This window comes from Macaca thibetana, chromosome 19, assembly GCF_024542745.1.
Source record: "Macaca thibetana thibetana isolate TM-01 chromosome 19, ASM2454274v1, whole genome shotgun sequence".
In the NCBI taxonomy this organism is placed as follows: Eukaryota; Metazoa; Chordata; class Mammalia; order Primates; family Cercopithecidae; genus Macaca; species Macaca thibetana.
This window is the reverse complement of record NC_065596.1, coordinates 41,547,109-41,570,709: the sequence shown is the minus strand read 5'-3', so window position 1 is coordinate 41,570,709 and position 23,601 is coordinate 41,547,109. Positions and strand designations below refer to the sequence as shown.

Sequence of the window (23,601 nt, the reverse complement as noted above, 5' to 3'; positions counted from 1 at the left end):
TGAGGAAAGACTAAGCATTACGGAGAAAACAAGTGAGGAATGGAGGCTTCCTGGTGTAGGAAAGAGACAAGGGAACCAGGGAAGTCCCTCCCTCAACTGAAGATTATGTTCTGGAAGGAAGACCATGTCAGGCAACCTTCCTCTTGGCTTCGGAGGCCTGGAGAAGAGCTTCTTCCCAGTATCTGAGAGATGCCTCCTCCTTCTCTATCTGCCAAGCTGTAGATTATCCCATCTACCCCACACTCACACTCACCTGGACAGAGGTCCAGCGAACATTTTCTCTCCTCTCTCCAGGGCTCTTCCCCTCGCTCCAGCTGAGCAATGAGCTTTGGTTTGGAAGACGGAATTTCTATTCATAGGGAAGAAAATGAGGACATTGTTGGTTATGGGCTCAAGAGGGCATTCTAGAACTCAGAGCTGAAATGGGTGAGGCAACCCAGAGGATACAAAAGACCTATGAATAGTTCTGTCTCTGAAGTAGAAGGGTTGACTAAGGAAAGGTGACTCCAATCAGAAAGACAGCATATTATGAACACTTGGTGGATGAAAAATTTCCTGGGTTTGGAGCAAAATAAAGACAGAGCGCAAGCCTTGGGAAACAGGTCTGGAAATGGAGTGTCATCCATAACATGAATAAATCAATCTATCTGCTTGCAATTCTACTAAATCCAGATTTACCCAGAGGAAAAAGGTAAATTGTTTTTAAGCTCAACTCTAAGGGAAAGGTGCTCTGCAGGTAGCCCTTCCTCACGATGAGTGGAAAATACTCTGTAGGGCAGAGTTTAAGTGCCAAAGGAGGCCGTTCTTACCCAGTGAGACCAGGTGGTTATAAGTCTCCAGCATCACCTCCCTGTGCAGGGTCCTCTGAGCAGGGCTCAACAATCTCCACTCCTCCTGGGTGAAGTCCACAGCCACATCCCTGAATGCCACGGATGCCTTTAACACAAAACACACCTCTGCTCATCCAGGAGCCTGTCTTTCCCTTCCAGTTTAGAATGAGAGGTCAAGGCCAGGCCCCATGGCTCATGCCTGTAATCCCAGTACTTTGGGAGGCTGAGGTGGGCGGATCACCTGAGGTCGAGAGTTCGAGACCAGCCCTACCAACATGGAGAAACCCCATCTCTACTAAAAATACAAAATTAGCCAGGCGTGGTGGCACATGACTGTAATCCCAGTTACTTGGGAGGCTGAGGCAGGAGAATCGCTTGAACCTGGGAGGCGGAGGTCGTGGTGAGCTGAGATTGTGCCACTGCACTCCAGCCTGGGCAACAAGAGCAAAACTCCATCTAAAAGAAAGACAGAAAGACAAAAAGAAAAGAAAGGAAAGAAAGGAAGAAAGAAAAGGAAGGAAAGAAAGGAAGGAAAGAAAGGAAGGAAAGGAAAGAAAGGAAGGAAGGAAGGAAGGAAGGAGAGAGAGAGAGAAAGAAAGAGGAAAGAAAGGAAAGAAAGAGGAAAGGAAAGAAAAGAAAGAAGAATGAGAGGTCGAAAGGCTTCCCTAAGGGAAGCAGAAAAGATTTCTACACCCTACTTTGGATTGTGACCTTGGCACCAAGGGGTGAAAGACCATTGTTCTTCTATCTCTGCCGAGCCAGCATCATTTATGCACCTATTACTTACTGTCAATATCCCAGGCTAGCTGCTATGGAGGATAAAAGCAAACAAAACCAAAGCCCTTACAAGCTAGAGAGAGTTTTAAAATTAGGCAGGGAGAAGAAGACACCACACAAGCACAACTAAATAGTAAAGAATCATCTTGCTGAGTTTGAAAATTTTCTGAGACTACTTGGTCTCAGTATTTGTTCTACTTGAAGCAGTGGCGCCTCTGGGGTTTGGGGGCAAATAACTCACCAATATATATAGTTCCTACAGCAGGACTCACTCCTTCCTCTACCAAATGCTGCCACATGCCTGCTCAGGCCTAAGGAGGGAAACTGGGTGGTGATGAAGAGTGTGGACTCAAACCACACTATCTGGATTTGGAACCCATCTCTGTCCCCAACTAGTGTAACCTCAGGCACTGAATTAGCTGCTCAGCACGTCAGTTTCTCCTGTGAACTAAAAATAACAGTGCTTATCTCAAAGGGTTGTGGTTAGGATTAGGATTACTGTGAAGGGCTCAGACAAAATGCCTGGTGCAGTCCCTGGTTGTTCTATGTAAAATTCCACACCCTCACACGGGTTTCATTCCCCTCACCTGCTTTACTGTGTTCCCTTAACTCTAAGATAATACATGATATTCATTTCTACTTTCTGGCTTCCCACTAGACATCAGTTCCATGTGCATGGCTGGATCACTGTGATTGCCCTGGTGTCTACAACAGAATCTGCAAATACTTAGCCGTCAGATATTTTTAAATAGCCGAAAATGATTTATTATTATTAGACAAGCAACAAAGTTTCAAACGAACCTCTGCTACCTAGAAAGCTGTACTTTGGAGGATGGGAATATATAACCGTCCTTGGCATGGAAGTTCGGTGAGATTTCCAAATGAGTCTGGAAATCTAGCACTGGGATTCTTCCCTGCCCAACACTTACTCTCTTTGGGTACAATCTATAGTCCATAGAGGGGTTTAATTTGACCATATACTGCTTTAAAACTTGTGTTTATATCAATTAAATGTTGGAAGATTTCATATGAAAATCTCAATCTGTGGGTTCTGTTAAAAGTCCATAAATCTGACCACCCTGGGCACTGCACTGCTATAGGACCACAGTTGGCTGACGGTGACTCATGCTGGGGGTCTATCAGCCGCAACACACTATTGGAGACTGCCTCACCAGTGTCATTCATTTAGGCATATGCCTTGTCTCTTTGATTTGATTTTGCATCCCCTTCTCAGAATGCCTCCATCACTCCTTGAGGGTACGACATTGTGTCTCTAAAACTAATTCCACACTGTACCCTTCCCAGGGAATCAATCCTCCCTACATTTCCTGTCCCCTACCAGCTCCATTATTCTACACTGGCTGGCCTATGAAATGGCCTTAAGACTTTACCCATACCCAGTTATACTGATAGCAGTCTCCAAACCCAGCCACTCCCAATGCACTGAATCACAAGAGGAGGGCACAGATGAGTGACAGCTTTGGTTCTCACACCTCATCTCTCTCTGGCTATACTTCAGAGCTACCTGGGTGGTGTTTTAAATTATGGATTCTTGAGTCCCACCACAAATCAATAAAACCAGGAGGCCTGGGGGCGGTGGCTCTTTGGGAAGCTGAGGCGGGCAGATCAGGAGGCCATGAGATCAAGACCATCCTGGCTAACACGGTGAAACCCCATCTCTACTAAAAATACAAAAAACTAGCCGGGCGTGGTGGCGGGTGCTTATAGTCCCAGCTACTTGGGAGGCTGAGGCAGGAGAATGGCGTGAACCCAGGAGGCGGAGCTGCAGTGAGCCAAGATGGCGCCACTGCACTCCAGCCTGGGCGACAGAGTTAGACTCTGTCTCAAAAGATAATAATAATAATAAAATAAAAAAACAGGGGATGGGGCTTTTGTACTTCTAAAGGCTCCTAAAAGTAGAGTGATAGTTGTGAATCACTAGGTCAGAGAAATTTCAAGAGGGAGAGGTCATGTAGGATTAAGGATCAGGAAAAGTTCATGAGAAGGAGGTACTCACTGTTGAATCTAGGTGGTGGTAAGTGAGTGTTCAATGTATAAGGCTTCCTGGTTTTTTCCATATGTCTGAAACTGTTTATCATTAATCACTGGAGAGAAAAAGACTATTCAGGTACCTGCCTAGTCGCTGTTGTGATTTGCTTTTACAATCCCTTCTCAGAACATACACACATACACCCCTTGAAAATCTCCAGTGAAGGAGCTACATTACAGAGCAACTAATGTTACTTTACTCACATTTAATACAACCGGTTATTCCTCCAGCCCTGGAACAACTCATGGTTTGTCTGTGAACCATGTATGTAGGGGGCATTGTAAACACTGTATGGCTGACCCTCATGATCCACTCCAAATCTCTCCCACGGAGTAGAAACACAGTTAGAAGCTTGGGGGAGTTAATTCATCCACTTGCCAGCCGAAAAGTAAATATATGAAAAATGAATGGTAACCAACAGGCCACAAGAAGTCTTACAGCAGGATTCTAGCAAAAGACTTCTGATTTGTAAGATGGAGTCACAGGAAGTCAGCACTTTTCCTGATGCTCAGAAACATGGGCGCAGATTACCCAAGAGGCAGCAGGGCTTAGTGCACTGGCTCAATGTGTGGTCCCTGAACCTGCAGCACTAGCATCCCCTGGGAACTTGTTAGAAATAAAAATTCTCAGTCCCCATCCTAGGGCTACTGAATCAGAAACTGCGGGGGGGAGCCCAGCAACCTGTTTGAACAAGGCTTCCAAGTAATTCTGATGCACACTAAAGTTTAACAACTACTCAGTGGCTAAAAGCACAAACTTTGGAGACAAACTGTTCAAATTACAGTCCCCTCTCTTAGTTATCTTATCTACTTAGATATCTTAGTATCTGTGTCTCAATTTCCTATAAAATCAATATTATAATGGCCCTTATAGGGCCATTGTGAGAACTAAACAAAGTTACTATTGGGAAACATCCTATGGCTTTGAGGGGAACCAGCCTGGATGAGGCTGACACTGTAGAGAACAGGTTAGACTGCAGAGACGAAAGAACCCCAGTCCTTGGTAAGCTTATGGAGCTGAAGGACCAACCCCAAAGTGCACCCTCTCTCTGAACTTCCTTTTATATGGGCTAAGTTACTTATTGTTTAGAACAACCTAAATTAGGTTTACTGTTGCCTGTGGCCCAAAGCATTGTATCTAACCAGTGGGTGGGTACAGTGATGGCCCCAGTGAATCATGCCTCCCTGTTTCTACCCTTCATGCAATCTCCTCCTAAACTAACCCTGGGCTTGGCTATGGGACTTGCTTTACCAGTGGGACATCAGCAAACATGATGCAAGCAGATGTTTGAGAGGCATTTGAGTTCAGGGCTGGCCTTCTCTCTGTGCAAGAAAGCTTGAGACCACCATATGAATAATCTGAGCTTACCTACTGAAGAGGCCACATGGAGGAGAACCAGGAATCGAAGCATCCCAGCCAACCAGGCTGTCAACCACCAGACAGGTTGAGACCATCCGGCTCTAGCTGAGCAGCCTACAGCCACATGTGGATACCAAGAGGATCAGCCCAGCCATGCCGGGCCTACTTGCTGACCCACAGGATTTTGAAAAAATGATTACATTTTAAGCCGCTAAGTTCTTTTTTTTTTTTTTTGAGACGGAGTCTCACTCTGTCACCCAGGCTGGAGTGCAGTGGCGTGGTCTCAGCTCACTGCAACCTCCGCCTCCTGGGTTCAAGTTATTCTCCTGCTCCCACCTCAGCCTCCCAAGTAGCTGGGACTACAGGCGTGTGCCACCACATCCGGCTAATTTTTGTATTTTTAGTAGAGATGGGGTTTCACTATGTTGGTCAGACTGGTCTCGAACTCCTGACCTTGTGATCTGCCCGCCTCGGCCTTCCAAAGTGCTGGGATTACAGGCAAAGGCCACTGCATCTGGCCTAAGCCACTATGTTCTTTAGGCCACTAAGTAGGTACACAGAAGTGAAGTGCTGCTATAACAAAATGCCTAAAACATGTAGTATTAGCTCTGGGAGCAGGACACGGGCAGAGGCTTGGAAAGCATCCAGGAAAACTATTAACACAGGCTGGAAAAGCAGTAAACAAACTGCTAGTGGGAACTGGAAAAGGAGTGAGGAAACTGATATGGCAGCTTGAACAAGGCAACTCGTATTATATATTACCAAAGCTATTGCCTGCATGAACTTGGAAAACAGAAAATATACCTGATGAACTTTTGGATCTAGCTAAAGAGATCTCCAGAAAGCCTGTTAAAAGCTTCAGTTGGGCTGGGCGTGGTGGCTTACATTTTTAATCCCAATACTTTGGGAGATCAAGGCGGGCGGATCACCTGAGGTCAGGAGTTTGAGACCAGCCTGACCAACATGGACAAACCCCGTCTCTACTAAAAATACAAAATTACCCAGGTGTAGTGGTGCATGCCTGTAATCCCAGCTACTTGGGAGGCTGAGGCAGGAGAATTGCTTGAACCTGGGAGGCGGAGGTTGCAGTGAGCCGATACTATACCATTGCACTCCAGCCTGGGCAACAAGAGGGAAACTCTGTCTCAAAAAAAAAAAAAAAAAATTCAGTTGGATGTTTCTAGCAACATACAATAATATCCAGAAACAGAAGAGCTGAAGAAGTAATTATACAGCTTGCAAGCATAATTTAGAGGAAATATAGACAAGTCAGGACTTGCTACCTTGGAAATAAAATTGTTTTACATCTTCAGTCTCTCCAGCTGGCACATGTCTCAAAATAAAAAGATAAACTCAGATTAAAGATCGAATCAAGAGTTTGCCTAAAAGACCCAAACTTTAGGACCTCTGAAGTGTTAAGGGGATGCCTAGAGGAGTCTCCAAGCTAGACAAAAAGACTTCTGAGATTCGTATGGGCATTGTCCCATAGCACCGACATCTTGCCAAAGATGAGAGGCCTATTTGACTGTGATTTCAGCTTTTGCTTAGTAGAGCAGTCCCAAATCTGGTACATGGGAAACCCATAGAGCTTTCAAGGAAGTCCGAAGGATCTGAAACAGTTAAAAATGAAAAGGCCTCCTCCATGCCTAATTCCTGTCCTTTCTGAATGCGAGCATCTACTGTAGTGTCTCTCACCGCTGTATGTTAGGTAGGGAGTGTTTGGGGTGGAGGGAAACAAATGACTTGCCTTTTTAGTATACAGGTATCTGACTTAAAAAGGATCCACTGAAGAAGCTTTAGCCACATCCAGACTGTCACACAAAAGCTACTGGACTTTTGAATTTGAAGATGAAACTTTTGGGGATCTTGGGAGGGGGGTGAGTTTATCTTGCACACGGTAAGGGTATGAATCATTGGGACCAATAAATCATGTCTCCCTGTATCTACTCCCTTATGTTATCCCCTCCTATGATGACTCTGGACTTGGCCATGTGACTTCCTTTGGCCAAAAGGACATCAGTGAACATGACAAAAGCCAAAACGTTAAAAGTACTTGTTAACTGGGGCTGTCCTCTCTTCCTGTGTAGAGAAACCCAAGACCGTTTGACCAAGCCCAAGCCCACATGGAAGAGAACCAAGAAGAAACTAGGCACCCCAGCCAACCAGCCTCCTGTCATGCATGGATAGTCCTCCAGCCCTGGTCAAAATGCCAGCTGACTGCAGCAAAATGACAAGACCAGGTGAAACCTGCAAAACCTACCTGCGCCCAGCCCAAAATATGAACCTACCCAATTATGTGCTAATAAGTGATTTTGTTTTAAGCCATTGATGTTTAGGATTGTTTATTATACAGCAAAGGCTGATACACTGATAGAGCGATCACGTTATATGAAAAATACTTGGTGACTAACGTGACCGTTGGCTTGCTGGGATGCCCATGATGTCAGAAACTCCTAAGCTAGTCTTGGAGAGCAGCAGATTCAGTCTTCTTCTTGGGAAGACTCCTGGGCATGAATTCATTAAATGGGAAAGCGAACAACAGATTGACCTGACCTACTTTTATTTTTCTCCTCTTTTTTCAGCTGAGTGGATAAAAACTAAATGTAGTTAAGTTAAAAGTATACATAAGATGACTCCCCTGTGATAACAATAAACACATTTTCAGAATGAACAATCAGAACATGACGTCAGACAACAGGATAAAACATTTGAAATGAGGACTGTTCTAAATATCTAGGATACTGAAATGAGGCACTAAAGGTTTCTGAAAAGTGATGTTACTGCAATGTTGGGGAAAATGAGGATTACAGAAACATGTAGTGGGTGGCAAAGAACCAAGTCAACATTTGGAAACAAATCAGGACACTATGTGAGCTTTCACATGAGAGAAGAAAGAAATCTGAGTTGACAGGTCTACCCTGGTAATCAAAATCTGCACAGTGTAATAATTAAAATAAAGACAAATAAAAGTTGCATAGTAGGGCTGGGCGTGGTTGCTCACACCTGTAATCCCAGCACTTTGGGAGGCCAAGGTGAGTGGATCACCTGAGGTTAGGAGTTCAAGACCAATCTGACCAACATGGTGAAACCCCATCTCTACTAAAAATACAAATGAACCAGGCATGGTGGTGCATGCCTGTAATTCCAGCTACTTGGGAGGCTAAGGCAGGAGAATCACTCGAACCTGGGAGGCAGAGGTTGCAGTGAGCTGAGATCATGCCATTGCACTCCAGCCTGGGCAACAAGAATGAAACTCAGGCCAGGCACGGTGGCTCAAGCCTGTAATCCCAGCACTTTGGGAGGCCGAGACGGGCAGATCACGAGGTCAGGAGATCAAGATCATCCTGGTTAACACGGTGAAACCCTGTCTCTACTAAAAAATACAAAAAACTAGCCGGGCGTGGTGGCGGGCACCTGTAGTCCCAGCTACTCAGGAGACTGAGGCAGGAGAATGGCGTGAACCCGGGAGATGGAGCTTGCAGAGAGCCGAGAGCCGGCCACTGCACTCCAGCCTGGGGACTCTGTCTCAAAAAAAAAAAAGAAAAGAAAAGAAACTCCATCTCAAAAAAAATAATAATAAATGAATAGAATAAAATAAAATAAAAATTGCACAGTATAAAGCAACACATGGTGAAGAAGGGAGTCTCAGAAAAGAAAGAAATAATTGGAAGTTCAAATTCTTTAGAACTGGCAGGGTTCACAGCTGGCCGCAGTGCTCATGCCTGTAATTCCAGCACCTTGGGAGGCCAAGGTGGGTGGATCACTTGAGGTCAGGAGTTTGAGACCAGCCTGGCCAATATGGTGAAACCCTGTCTCTACTAAAAATACAAAAATTGGCCAGGTGTGGTAGTGGGCGCCTGTAATCCCAGCTACTCAAGGGGCTGAGGCAAGAGAATCGCTCAAACCTGTGAGGCAGAGGTTGCAGTGAGCTTAGATCGATCCCAGCCTGATGCAGTGGGACAGAGTGAGACAGCGAGACTCTGTCTCAAAAAAATAAGTAAATAAATAAAAAATAAAACAGCTGGGCACAGTGGCTCACACCTGTAATCCCAGCACTTTGGGAGGCCCAGGCGGGCAGATCACGAGGTCAGGAGATCGAGATCCTGGATAACACGGTGAAGCCCTGTCTCTACTAAAAATACAAAAAATTAGCCGGGTGAGGTGGCGGGCGCCTGTAGTCCCAGGTACTCGGGAGACTGAGGCAGGAGAATGGCATGAACCCAGGAGGCGGAGCTTGCAGTGAACCGAGATCGCACCCCACTGCACTCCAGCCTGGGCGACAGAGTGAGACTGTCTCAAAAACAAAAAACAACAAAAAAGAACTGGCAGGGTTCAAATCTCCAACTGGTGTGGTTGCCCAGTGCTTCAAAACAGTCATTTCTATTCACCTTGTCATATTTTGTTTTGAGAATAAAAACCTATATAAGAATTTCCTGTACAATGCTGATTATAGAAGTATTATTTGCAACAGTTAAATATTGGAAACAGGAGTCCACAAATTGGGAAACAATGGATGAGTTCATCCATTCAATGGATTACTATGGAAATTATTTTCAGTGGGATAAGTACTGGCTGTTCCTACACCTTTAAAAATAGGGCTGGGTACATACACTGCCAGTAACTTTACTACATTATGATTTTACCATTAGGGCCTGTCAAAATATGTGTTTGTAGGGGTGTGTGTGCATATAAAATTAAATTAAATCCCAGTGAGAAAGGAATCCTAAAACAAAAATGGAAGACTCCTGAGTGTGCAGGCTGTGTTTTACTCATCATTAACTGTTATCTACTGAGTGTTCTGCACATAGCAGACACTCAAGTTTGTTGTATGGCATCAAGGAAAAGGAAAAATGCTAAGGAAAAAAATAACATAATGTGACTGCTAGTTCATCTCATTGTTACAAATTTAACACAAATTTTAATTTATCTTCTTAGGCAAAGGTCCTTGGCAGTAACACCTAATGTCCTAAGATAGTCTTGCTTTGATTATTTTGTATAATTCAGATGTCATGCATATCAAGAGTACCTGGATATTCGACCCAACGCCCCTGAAATATGTGATTAATCACATGCCTATAATAACACACCAAAGCAAACAATGGAAACTCCTTTGTTACTTAGTTCCTTCAAATCATTTATTTAAGGTTGTGATTCCTTCACGCACCAAACATTTCATGTGTGCCAGACATGAGAGGCACAGAGGTTTCATCTTAAACAACTATTTAAATGCTCATGCCCTTTAATTTTTCCTAAGTAAATATTCTGTTAAAAAGCTACATTGAAGAACATGTCGTTTCTGTTTCTGTACAGGATGCAGTTCCGGGTGGACCTACTGAGAACGAAGAAGGTGGCAAAGGAAAAGTCAGCTACCACAAACTTCTGACTTTTCCCAGCCAATCAGAAAGAATGTTTCCCTGATAACACTGGGAGAGGTGAAGAAAGTACACACAAAAAGGCTGGGTGCGGTGGCTCACGCCTGTAATCCTAGCACTTTGAGAAGCTGAGGTGGGCAGATCACCTGAGGTCAGGAGTTTGAAACCAGCCTGGCCAACATGGTGAAACCCCATCTCTACTAAAAATACAAAAATTAGCCGGGCGTGGTGGCACGCGCCTGTAATCCCAGGTACTCCGGGAGGCTGAGGCAGGAGAATCGCTTGAACCCAAGAGGCGGAGGTTGCAGTAAGCCAAGATCGTGCCACTGCACTCCAGCCTGGGCGACAGAGCAAGACTCCGTCTCAGAAAAAAAGAAAGTACACACAAAAAATATTCAGTGTTACCTTGGGAAATGTCCTGAATTGGATTTCTTATGTATTCCTAGTATTAATACTTTCAAATGAATTAAATATTTTAGAAATGAGAAACAGAAGTCTCAGTGTTGCTCTGATAACATCCAGGAATGCATAATCCCCACCACAGGAGTCCACAATTAAGAAATCTCTTTTCCTGTCTAAATTCCACTCAGATTTCTTGATAAGAATAGTGAAGGCAAATCTGAAATAACCAAGTTAACCCATATCAAAAATGACTGTTAACCAGCCTGGCAACTGTGTTGGTGCTTGAGCCACCATACCTGGCCAAGGTTGATTTTTAAATATGCATAAGGGGCCGGGTATGGTAATCCCAGCACTTTGGGAGGCCGAGGTGGGCGGATCATGAGGTCAGGAGATTGATACCATCCTGGCTGACATGGTGAAATCTCGTCTCTACTAAAAATACAAAAAATTAGCCAGGCGTGCTGTCGAGCGCCTGTAGTCCCAGCTACTAGGGAGACTGAGGCAGGAGAATGGCGTGCACCTGGGAGGTGGTGCTTGCAGTGAGCCAAGATGGTGCCACTGCACTCCAGCCTGAGTGACAGAGTGAGACTCCCTCTCAAAACAAAAACAGAAACAAAAACAAAAAACCTTCAGCAAGTCGGCTGGCCACCATAATCCTTATACACTGTAGCGACAGTCCAGCCTCTGAAACTAACTATGCTTCCTTGCCACCTCCCACTGGAATGCCTTCCCCCAGTCTCCAACTTACCAAACCAGTCAGGGGCAACTGAGACAGCCCTACTTCTAGGAGTCCTCCCCAAGCATTTGAAATCACAGGCATCTGTGCTGTCCCTGCCCTTCATCCACATCACCAAACAATTATGCATGTATGTCTCTTTACTTTTATTTAAACTGTTCCATATGTGTTGTTCACAATTAACTATTTCATGAGTGACTGTGGTATGGATGGAACAGAAGGGAATGCTGAGGGAAGACTCCTGTCAGAATAAGCCACTCTTCCAGGACTAGGAATGATCTCAAAGGTAAAATTCAGGTCAGACTATGTTAGGAGTCGAAAAGACCAAAGGGATCATGCCCAACTCAGCATTTCACTGGAGGTTATATAATCAAACAGCAAACTGTTTACCATTAATGCAGGATGTGAGCAAACTCACATTGCGCCTGACACCAAAAGGTTTGCTGTGGGCCATCACTGCCTGGCGCTGGGCTCCTCGAAGTTATCTACCAGGAAATCTAGCGCCCATTGTTGGAAGGATGCAGTCTCCCAATTGAGAACCAAATGGCCAACTGACAATTACCTGACATTCATCCCCCTTTTCTCGTTATCTCTTTTACCAATAAATACGGGAGAGTTGTGTAAAGCTCAGGGCCCTTGACCACTAGAGACAAAGTGCCCCCTGACCGCTTCTTCCAAATATACTCTTTTGTCTCTTGTTTTTTATTCCCTTTGTTCTGTCCACCAGGTCCGTGTAGGTTAAAAGTGGCGCCCCGGACAGCGACAGAATCGGATGCTCTACAAGACTATATCAAACTCCTCCTTGTTCTACAGACTAGTAATGACTAGGACTAGGAATGACTTTGCCCAATACCAACAAGGCAGCCTCCAGGACAAAAGGTAATGGAACCCATTCTGTTGACAGCCAAGATGGAATTACAGGTAATTCTCACCTCTTTTTTGGCTCTCAGGAGCCCTGTGGCCATTTTCCTGGTCTCCTGCGTGCTCTTCCTGGAGAAGGGCAAAGTCTCAGAAGACAGATCTGGGGATGTGAAGAGAAATAAAAGAGTGGCCTAGGTGGAAACTGCCTCCCCATGAGATGAAGCGCAGACCGCTCCAGAGCCCCATAGTTGGGGTCGGGGATGTCACAGAAATCACCGGGGCAGCCAATTCCCATCCAGAGGGGGCCCAGGATGACCCAACACCCTCAAGCTCAGCCGCAAGCTCGGGCCAGGGAGTGAAGCCCTTGTCCCCAAACAACAGAGTGAGGGTTTGTCTCTAACCCTGTGGACTCCAATGAAAAGAAAATGGCCTGGAGGTGCCCACAGGAGAGCGTCCGAGTTCTGAGCCAGCTCTGTGGCTCCCAGCCTGCGTCCCCATGAGTAACACAGGGACACGCAGAGGGGCATGCTGCCTGCCTATAGGGCACTCACGGAACGCGGGTGCACGCTGCAGATCCTGAAGCCGAAAGTCAGGTAACAAGGTGCAGATAGGTGGGAGAGACCTGAAGCGGGAGGCCTTCCCGGATCCCAAAAAGCCTAACGCGCCGGGCCCACCGACCGGACGGGCTTCTGACGTCAACGCTACACACTGAAGGAGGATAGGGAGGGGGCGGAAGTGACCGCAGAGGCCTCTGGGGATTGTAGTTTCGAAGCTAGAGAGGCGCCGGCCACCACACCCAGCTAGGTTTTTTTTTGTATTTTTTTAGTAGAAACGGGGTTTCACCGGGTTAGCCAGGATGGTCTCGATCTCCTGACCTCGTGATCCGCCCGTCTCGAACTCCCAAAGTGCTGGGATTACAGGTTTGAGCCACCACGCCCGGCCCTAATCACCTCTTAAAGGCTGCACTGGTCATCGCTGCTGCATTAGGGGTTGAGTTTCCCACGCATGAACTTCGGGGAACACACTCAAACCACAGCAGTCCTCATGGAAACCTTCCAGAAAATCTGTGTGCCTGGCACTCCGGAATTCCTCTTTTCCACCCCTTCTCCCTGCAGCTCTAACATCGTGTCCCTTCATTATTTTCCATCTGAGCATAGGAAAGAACACTTTCCTACATTACACTTTACATTCCTGCATTACACATTACACAAAGAACACTACACCCATTTCTTATGAACCTTTCCTACACTAAAATAATTCCATCACTCAGATAGAAATTTGCAAAAATAAATTTTCATTTTTGACATGAGAATATAGTTTAATGGAAACCCTAAAATACACAGAAAATAAAAATAATCACCAAAAATGTTCCATGAATCAAAGCAACACATATAGTGAGATCTTATATCCTAAAATATATAGACCTAAATATGTTATTTTAAAAATCGAGGAAGAAACACAAGGAACTCTATACACACCTTTAAAAATATGCTGTCTAGCTGGGCGCCGTGGCTCACGCCTGTAATCCCAGCACTTTGGGAGGCCGAGGCGGGCGGATCACAAGGTCAGGAGATCGAGACCACGGTGAAACCCCGTCTCTACTAAAAATACAAAAAATTAGCCGGGCGCGGTTGTGGGCGCCTGTAGTCCCAGCTACTCGGGAGGCTGAGGCAGGAGAATGGCGTGAACCCGGGAGGCGGAGCTTGCAGTGAGCCGAGATCGCGCCACTGCACTCCAGCCTGGGCGACAGAGCGAGACTCCGTCAAAAAAAAAAAAAAAAAAATGCTGTCTAGTTTAATTCTAGAATTAATTTGGAATTCTGTTAAGAAAGATATATTTTAATAGGAAAAGTAAGTCATTAATGTATCAAAGAAAACAATCATTCTTGTATTGCAAATAAATGCCCAACCAAGACAAAAAGGCACGTCACATCTTATGGGAAAAGATGGAAATGAGGGTGAGAGGAAAACTGTGACCCTTGAATGTAAGACAGAAAAAAGTCAGGGCAGGATGTTAAGGAATTGGAAATGATTCTCCAAATTAAAGGAATATGAGACAGAAAGAGGAGAGAGGGAGGCAATAGTCTCCCTCCAGGGGTGTGGGGGTATCTCCCTTTCAAAGGGCTGTTTCCTGTATTAACTGACTCCCCATTAAGAAAATATATATATACTGACAAATTATATTGTACCCCATAAATTGTATATGTTTGTTCAAAAATATTTCTTTTTTTTTTTTTTTTGAGACGGAGTCTCACGCTGTTGCCCAGGCTGGAGTGCAGTGGCGCGATCTCGGCTCACTGCAAGCTCCGCCTCCTGGGTTCACGCCATTCTCCTGCCTCAGCCTCCTGAGTAGCTAGGACTACAGGCGCCCGCCACCACGCCCGGCTAATTTTTTGTATTTTTAGTAGAGACGGGGTTTCACTGTGGTCTCGATCTCCTGACCTTGTGATCCGCCCGCCTCGGCCTCCCAAAGTGCTGGGATTACAGGCTTGAGCCACCGCGCCCGGCCAAAAATATTTCAAAGAATTTTTTTTGGCTGATTTTTATCTATCTTCTAAATTGTATATATTTATGGGGTACAAAATGATGGTATGATTTTTCATTACAATGTGGAATGATGAAATCAAATTAACCTACCCATTACCTCAAATACTTGACCTTTTTTTTGTGATGAGAATGCTATTTATCACTTTCATCATCACCTGCTGATGACATCCATGCTAGGGACAGGAAAGGCTCCACACTCCCAACAGACTCCCTCCAATAGACACTGGGGATGTGAAAGTAGATGGGAATAAAGGAGGAAGAGAGAGCAGTGGGGATGTACATAAAATCACCCTCCAGAGCTGTGCTGTCCAATAAGGCAGCCACTTGACACATGCGGCTGCTGAGCACTTGAAAGACTGCTAAGGACAGGAGCGGTGCCTCATACCTATCATCCCAGCACTTTGGGAGGCCAAGCCAGATGGATCACTTGACGTCAGGAGTTCGAGACCAGCCTGGACAACATGGTGAAACCCTATCTATACAAAAAATACAAAAATTAGCCGAGTATGGTGGCGAGCACCTGTAGTCCCAGCTACTAGGGAAGCTGAGGTGGGAGAATCACTGGAACCTGGGAGGCGGAGGTTGCAGTGAGACGAGATCATACCACTCACTGCACTCCAGCTGGGGCAACAGAGTGAGACCCTATCACCCTATCTTAAAAAAAAAAAAAAGGTCTGGGCACGGTGGCTCACACCTGTAATCCCAGCACTTTGGGAGGCCAAGGCAGGTGGATCAGCTCGGCCTCCCAAAGTGCTGGGATTACAGGCGTGAGCCACCACACCCAGCCTCTTTTTAACTTTTCTACAGTGACTACTAGAAAATCTAAAATGACGTATGTGTCTGGCATTGTATTTCTACTGGAAACCACTGCTCTAGAGAGAAATGGTCTCTGGGGAGGCAGAAATACGAGAACCACAAGAGAGGTGGATGGAGGGAAGTGACAGACAAATCTGGTGGGTACCTTCAGGTGCTGACAGCAGGAACCCAGGAGATTCGGGTGTGGACAGGCCCCATCTATGCACAGCAGGAGAGGAGCATGGCTGACACTAGGGGTGCTGAGCTGACATACAGAACTATTCAGCTTTATAAACATGTGAAAAACATACCGCTAAGTCACTGACAACCCACAGAACAAATCATAACAGAAATGAGAAATACACTTAGGAACAAATGAAATGATATATAAATATCCAGTATGAAAACTGGCTGGCTTAAGAAACAAGCCTTTTCTCTCCAATACAAGTTCAAATTATAAGAGAAATGAGGGCCCAAATCAAAAACCCAAGATTGCTGTGATGCTTCATTTTGAAGCAGGAACCTCATTGTCATGCTGGGTTTGAAGGTGCCCTCTACTGTCCCCTCTATTCTTTGCCCTTTTTGATGAAAAGTTGCCTTTCTTGTTAAGTTAGAAATCCGTAGCAGAGAGAAGACTGAGGAAAAACCAAATTTGGGTATTTAAAGAAAGTAAAGTTCAAAATGGCCTGCTAAAGAGAATGAATCTTGATGGAAAATATAAAATACTTCTTTACAAGGCCGGGCGCGGTGGCTCAAGCCTGTAATCCCAGCACTTTGGGAGGCCGAGACGGGCGGATCACAAGGTCAGGAGATCGAGACCATCCTGGCTAACCCGGTGAAACCCCGTCTCTACTAAAAAGTACAAAAAACCAGCCAGGCGAGGTGGCGGGCGCCTGTAGTCCCAGCTACTTGGGAGGCTGAGGCAGGAGATTGGCGTAAACCCGGGAGGCGGAGCTTGTAGTGAGCTGAGATCTGGCCACTGCACTCCAGCCTGGGCGACAGAGCGAGACTCCGTCTCAAAAAAAAAAAAAAAAAAAAAAACTTCTTTACAAACATTAAAGAAAATTCTAACAACCAAAATGTTTGGAATTAGGGTAACTGAAATGGCAGTTTAATCCTCCTGAAGGAATTTTAATTTATCACTAACAGTACTTAAAAGCTAGGGGTAGAAAATTATTTTTATAGCTTTTCGCAAGCATTAAAGCTAAAAATCCAAATTCAGGTCTGTCTCTGATGGGAACACCTCCTAAAAACAGAAGAAGCCTATAGGACTTTAGCCTGGAAACTACTCAGGGAATCTGGAATATTTCCTCAGGGGTTATCTACAATTGAAACCTGGCAGTAATTAAAAAAACAAAACAAAACAAAACAAAAAAAAACAGATAACCTTGGGATACGGCTGGAGGTCTACAGGTGGGTCATTTTATATCCTGAAGTCTAAACAAGATGATTATGGCCCCTTCAAATGATGTAAACAAAAGGAGAATAAATTGGAAGAGAGCACAGATGAGTGGTTTACAGGGAGTACCTGCTTTTTTTCTTCTGGTTTTCAGGTCTCCTTGTTGCTGAGGGATCCAGCCCCAGCTCTAGACCAAGAAATGGGAAGATTTTAGAGTGACTAGTGATCTATCATCTACAATTATTAAACATTCTCAGCAGTTTATGCAAAAGATAACAAAACCACTGCAGATAACTAAGACTAGGTAATACATATCTGTTTCCCAAATACCTACCCACAAGCTGAACGATTTTTTTTTTTTTGAGACAGAATCTTGCTACGTTGCCCGCGCTGGAGTGCAACGGCAAGATCTCAGCTCACTGAAATCGCTACCTCCTGGGTTCAAGCGATTCTCCTGCCTCAGCCTCCCAAGTAGCTGGGATTACAGGTATGCGCCACCACACCTGGCTAATTTTTGTATTTTTAGTAGAGATGGGGTTTTGCCATGTTGGCCAGCCTAGTCTCAAACTCCTGACCTCAGGTTATACACCCACCTCAGCCTCCCAAAGTGCTGGGATTACAGGCGTGAGCCACCGGGCCCGGCCAAGCTGAACGGTTCTAAGATGCTGGGATCATTGCCTCTATTACCACCACGACATCAGGTCACAACCAAACCATCAAGCATGAAACAGACAGAATGTTTCCACTCCTAATCCACTGTGTGGAAAAGCCCAGAGCTTACCCATTGGGGCGCTGCATCAGAAGAGGCGCACATGCACCAGGGTGTGTGTTTGAATGGAGGTATCAAAGTTGCATCCCCATAGCTCCTCTGTTCACGGGCACTGCAGTCTGTGGCCTCATGTCCTTTGGGGGACATAGTGGGAAGGTAACCCACGTGCCAGTGGAAAGAGACACTGTGGGACTTTGCCCTGATTTCTCAGGGGCCTTTTCTCTTTTCCCTTTGGGTTATGTGTAGACTTCCCCACTGTCCACCTGACCACTCTCGTGCAGCCCAAAACCATAGCCTAAGTCATCAGCTAGGCCTTTCTTGGTGTAACTACTGAAAGGTGAGTCTTACCTGTTCAACCTCTAGAGAGATTCATCCAAAATCTGGACCTACAAGAATAAAAAAACAAGATTTGCCTGAGTATGTTTGGCCTCTCCCTTCTGTGGGACCCCCTTAAGAACCATCAGCCCCTCTTTGCTCAACAACTCCTTGTGACCCTCCTTCAGGATCACAGGGCAAATCCCACTGGCTCCACACACTATAGCCCAGTACAGACACACAGAGAAAAAGACCCAAGAGAACCCACTTTAATACAAAGTCAGGGAGGGGTGTCCACCATGAAATGTTCAAGCTTGCAGTGGGTGGCAGAGGTAGTGCGTCCTGAGACTCCAGATCCTAGTGGAGGTGGGAGGCGGACATTAGGCTTTGAGGAGACGTGTAGGCCAAATTACATCTGTGCAAACTCACGCACAATGAAATTTACACCAGATCGGGTGAGGTGGTTTAGAAATGACAGAAAGCAGAGGAAGAGGCTGACAATATGGGCTTCTCTATAAAGCATGAGGACAGTAAATGACAGCAACAGTCCCGGAAGTGTTTATAGCACATTCCTTCAATTAACAGGGCAGTTAGAGCAGCAAGGACCAGATGGGGGCCAGGCACTTCCCCTGGGGCAACCGATGTAAACTTGGAAATCAGTCTCCCTTGGTGTCACCATTTTTCTCACGATGAATTAAATATACAGAGAAGTTCACTGATGGGTTTGGCATCAGAAAGCTGATAAAGGCTGGCTCTGAACCTAAACAGCGGCTGTTGGTTTCCCAGGCATATACCGAACGCTCATTGACTAAAAATCACCCTCATTTGATAAGCGCAAAGAAACTCACATTCCACATCCAAGTTATCCGTTCTGGTGGGTATTTGCTCTGTAAATTACATACGACAGAAGAAAAAGAAAATGAAAACTCAGGAAAGTAAACACACTTCTAAACTCATGAATGGTAAAATACAGGAATACAATCCCCTTGAGAATTCATCAGAATATCCAAAGAAAATGCAATATATATGAGGGTAAAAAGGCCATTTGGCAAAGCCTGAAAAGTGAGTCAAAAATCTGGTTTACAAGGATTTGTAAAAAAATACGTATATACGTACGTGTATATATATATGTATATATGTATGTGTATATATATGTATATATGTGTGTCTGTGTGTGTGTGTGTATATATATATTTTTTAGACTGAATCTCGCTCTATGCCCAGGCTGGAGTGCAGTGGCACAATCTCAGCTCGGCTCACTGAAACCTCCGCCTCCCAGGTTCAAGCAATTCTCCTGCCTCAGCCTCTTAAGTAGCTGGGATTACAGGCGCCCGCCACCACGCCCAGCTGATTTTTGTATTTTCAGTAGAGACAGGGTTTCACCAAGTTGGCCAGGCTAGTCTTGAACACCTGACCTCAAGTGATCCACCCGCCTAGGCCTCCCAAAGTGCTAGGATTACAGGTGTGAGCCACCGCGCTCAACCCACCAAGATTTTAAAGGAGTTAAGAAGACAGAATCATTACCGTTATAAAAAAAATCAAAACCCACTTTGGGATGCCAAGGTGGGCGAACCACGAGGTCACGAGATCAAGATCATCCTGGCCAACATGGTGAAACCCCATCTCTACTAAAAATACAAAAGTTAGCTGGGTGTGGTGGCACGCGCCTATAATCCCACCTACTCAGGAGGTTGAGGTAGGAGAATCACGTGAATCCGGGAGGTAGAGGTTGCAGTGAGCCGAGATCATGCCACTGCACTCCAGACTGGCAACAGAGCCAGACTCCGTCTCAAAAAAAAAAAAAAAAAAAATCAAAACTAGGATTATATTTCATAAAGGAAATCCCAATACCTCCTTAGCTGGCTGTTTCTTTCACAAAAGTTACTCTATATATTATACGTGCCCCAAAAATAAGATTTTAAAGAAATTGGGGGAGAAACTGCTACTGAGGTACCAAAACCAGGAATTTAATTCCTTTAAAACAATTCCAAAGTAACTTGCTATGCCTTTCACAGAAACAGAAACGTCTCAAAATAAGTGTTTTATTAAGCCTGAGAAGTTGCTGTTGTTAGGACAATCAAAACTAAAAATTGGTTTATTTAGTAACAACAACAACAACAAAAAGCCATTTTAACTGGCTGTCCTTATCGAACACATCCCACTAAATAATACAACTGGCAAAAAGTGGGAAATTTTAAAGGTCGGGGAGCCATATTATAAACATAATCTAAACCAGGAGTTTATTTTATTTAATAAACCGAAACCCGGCAGTCACTCCCTCCCCTCGGGGCATTCTGCAACAAAACACCTGCTGAAAAATAAAAGGATGTTTTACCTGAGTGGGCTGAAAAGTCCCCGTTTTTATACCTTTAATCTCTAGATCCTATGGGTCAGAGGTCGTGAAACTACATCAGCCCCAGTCCGGGCGCCCATGAGACCTGTGGACGGCCAGGGAAGGGCCTGGACGCAGCCTGGGCCCCAGTTTCTGCCGTGGCGATGGCCGACTGAAGGCCAGGACTCCCCGACGCTGACCCTCCAGCGTCCCATGTTTGGCAGAAGCTCGGCCGCACACCCCAAAGTTGCTGAGCCACGATTCCCGCTGTGCGCCTGGATGGCGCCTGCAGACCCAGCGTGCGCTGGGCTCCTGGATACTTGGGGGCGGGCTTCCGGAAACGGTGACCAATGGGAAACGCGACCAGTTGTTAATAGGCAGACAGTCTGTATCCAGGCAACACAGAAAGAAGGGAAAGTGGCAGTCACACTTAAGTAGACAGATCTTTTAGCCAATGGACGTGCAAGATAGGGGAGGTTTGCTCCATATTGGGCATTAAGAAGCGCTTGGGCCGACCCGCCTCCAAGTCCTGGGAGGACAGTTCAAATTATGGAGGAGGGGGCAGGTGCTAGGCAGCAGTGGCAAGGGGAGTAGCGGGGAGTAGGGGGAGCACGAGATCATGTACCTTTGCCGCTCAGATTACCAAACCTGTGACTGAGAATCGGTGTCTTCCTTGCAAGGTTTCAATCTGAGGCTCTTGGGAAGAGGGCAGAGTTGGAGACTGATGGAAGCGCGGTGGGGAGAGGAGCGGGTGAAGGGAGAGTGGAGAATGTGTCAGTCAGGCGGTGTCTTTATTCCTGGCACCTCACTTAGCCTGCTCGAGTTTCTCAATCTATTCCAGGAGCACTCTCTTGACCCTGCAGGGGCCTGAAAGGGAATGTTGGTCGCCAGTGTCTGCTTTCTTGGACTGGATTGGAATTGGTCCCACGAATTTAGGCATTATGATACATTGCTGCTTTTAGACTCACTTGGTTTTTACATTGTGCTTTCTTTTCCTCTTTCCCTTCAGGAATTTAAAATGTTCTCTTTGCTTTATCTATTTAATTATATATGATTGCCTTGAAGATTTCGGCTTGAATTAAAATTACATATATGTTTTTTGCCTGTCTTTATTATTAAAAAATAATAAAATAACACATGTTCATAATGAAAATGAAATATTACAAATAAATATAAAGGAAAGGCATTATTCCCCCTCCAGTTCCACTCTTGAAATAACGAGTGAACAAGATGATGAGCATCTTCCCATGATATTCTCCACGATTCATGTATTTGCACACACACAGAAGCATATACAGTAGTCCCCCTTTATCCATGGTTCTACTTGCCACAGTTTCAGTTACCCACAGTAAATTGTGGTCTGAAAATATTAAATGCAAGATTCCCGAAAGAAACAGTTCATAAGCTTTAAACTGTGGGCTGTTCTGAGTAGCGTGATGAGATATCTCACTGTCCTGCTTTGTTCTGCCTGGGATATGAACAATCCCTTTGTTCAGCAGATGCATGCTGTATGCGCTACCCATAGTCGGTGAGTAGCCAACTTGGTTATCAGAATGACTGCCGCAGTATCACAGTGCTTGTGTTTAAGTGACTCTGATTTTTACCTAATGATGGCCCTAAAATGCAAGAGTAGTGATGCTGACAATTTAGATATACAGAACAGGAGCCCTAAAGTGTTTTCTTTAAGTCAAAATGTGAAAATTCTTGACTGAATAAGGAAAATAAGTCGTGTGCTGAGGTTGCTAAGATCTATGGTAAGAACAAATCTTCTAGGTGTGACAGTGTAAGGAGGAAAAATAAATTTCTGCTAGTCTTGTTCATTGAACACCAAGCTCAAGGTACAGCCACATGTGTGGTAAGTGCTTAGTTAAGATTAAAAAAAAAAATTAAATTTGTGCTTGGAAAACAAGCAGAAGTGTGTTCTGATTGACAGCAATTGGGTCAATACTATCCACACTTTCAGACATCCACTGCGGGTCTTAGAACACATCTCCTGCAGGTAAGCGAGGGCTACTATGTAACGTTTCCTTTTTTATTATAAAGCATTTTCCTTTTTTAATGTAACAATTTGCCTCAGATACCACTTCGGGTACAAAGATATTAGGATACCTTTATAGAAGATAAGGAGTTAACTCATTCTTTCTAAGAGTTAAAAGTATCTTCCAGTATCTTCCATTATGTGAGTATTTAAGATGTTAAAGTACTTTTGCACCAAAAATAATGCTATTTTTTTTTTTTTTTTTTTTTTTTTTTTTGAGATGGAGTTTCACTCTTATACCCCAGGCTGGAGTCCAATGGTATGATCTTGGCTCACTGCAAACTCCGCCTCCCCGGTTCAAGCAATTCTCTTGCCTTAGCCTCCCAAGTAGCTGGGCTTACAAATGTGTGCCACCACGCCCCGCTAATTTTTGTATTTTTAGTAGAGACGGGGTTTCACCATGTTGGCCAGGCTGGTCTCAAAACTCCTGACCTCAAGAGATCCACCCACCTCAGCATCCCAAAGTGCTGGAATTACAGACGTCAACCACCACGCCTGGCCTGTAAATATTATTTTACTTACATGAGTTTTTACTTCTGCTGGGACAAATTGCACGAGTAAACAAATATATGTGTATGTAATGTAATATGTGTGTATATATAATTATATATGTGAATATACAACTTAATATATACATGTACATAAAATAACATACACAATTTAACATATACACAAATATAGGCTGGGTGCAGTGAGTCACTCCTATAATCCTAGCACTTTGGGAGGCCAAGGCAGGGGATTGCTTGAACCCAGGAGTTTGAGACCAGCCTAGGCAACATAGTGAAACCCCATCTGTACAAAAAACACAAAAATTAGCTGGGTGTGGTGGCATGCACCTGTAATCCCAGCTACTTGGGACGCTGAAGTGGGAGAATCATTTGAGCCCAACAGGCAGACTTTGCAGTTAGCCGAGATCATGCCACTGTATTCCAGCCTGGGTGACACAGTGAGACTCCATCTCAAACAAAAAGTCAAAAACAAGTGATGCTGGTGAGGCTGTGGAGAAAAGAGAATGCTTAT

General features: G+C 44.9%; 1 protein-coding gene across 7 annotated transcripts in view; it reads right to left on the bottom strand.

The window, feature by feature from the left end:
* Positions 1 to 20,856, bottom strand: part of ZNF875 (zinc finger protein 875) — a 35,090-nt gene extending 14,234 nt beyond the window's left edge. For 2 of the 7 annotated variants that reach the window (XM_050768945.1, XM_050768946.1), the window contains exons 1-4: positions 12,789 to 12,932; positions 12,459 to 12,547; positions 810 to 936; positions 254 to 349 (exon numbers count right to left, since the gene is read on the bottom strand). In XM_050768945.1, coding sequence (XP_050624902.1) covers positions 254 to 349; positions 810 to 936; positions 12,459 to 12,547; positions 12,789 to 12,885 — 409 coding nt within the window. In that variant the 5' untranslated portion in view covers positions 12,886 to 12,932. The other 5 variants (XM_050768948.1, XM_050768949.1, XM_050768950.1 and 2 more) reach the window with 5 other exon arrangements.
* Between the last annotated feature and the right edge of the window lie 2,745 nt (positions 20,857 to 23,601).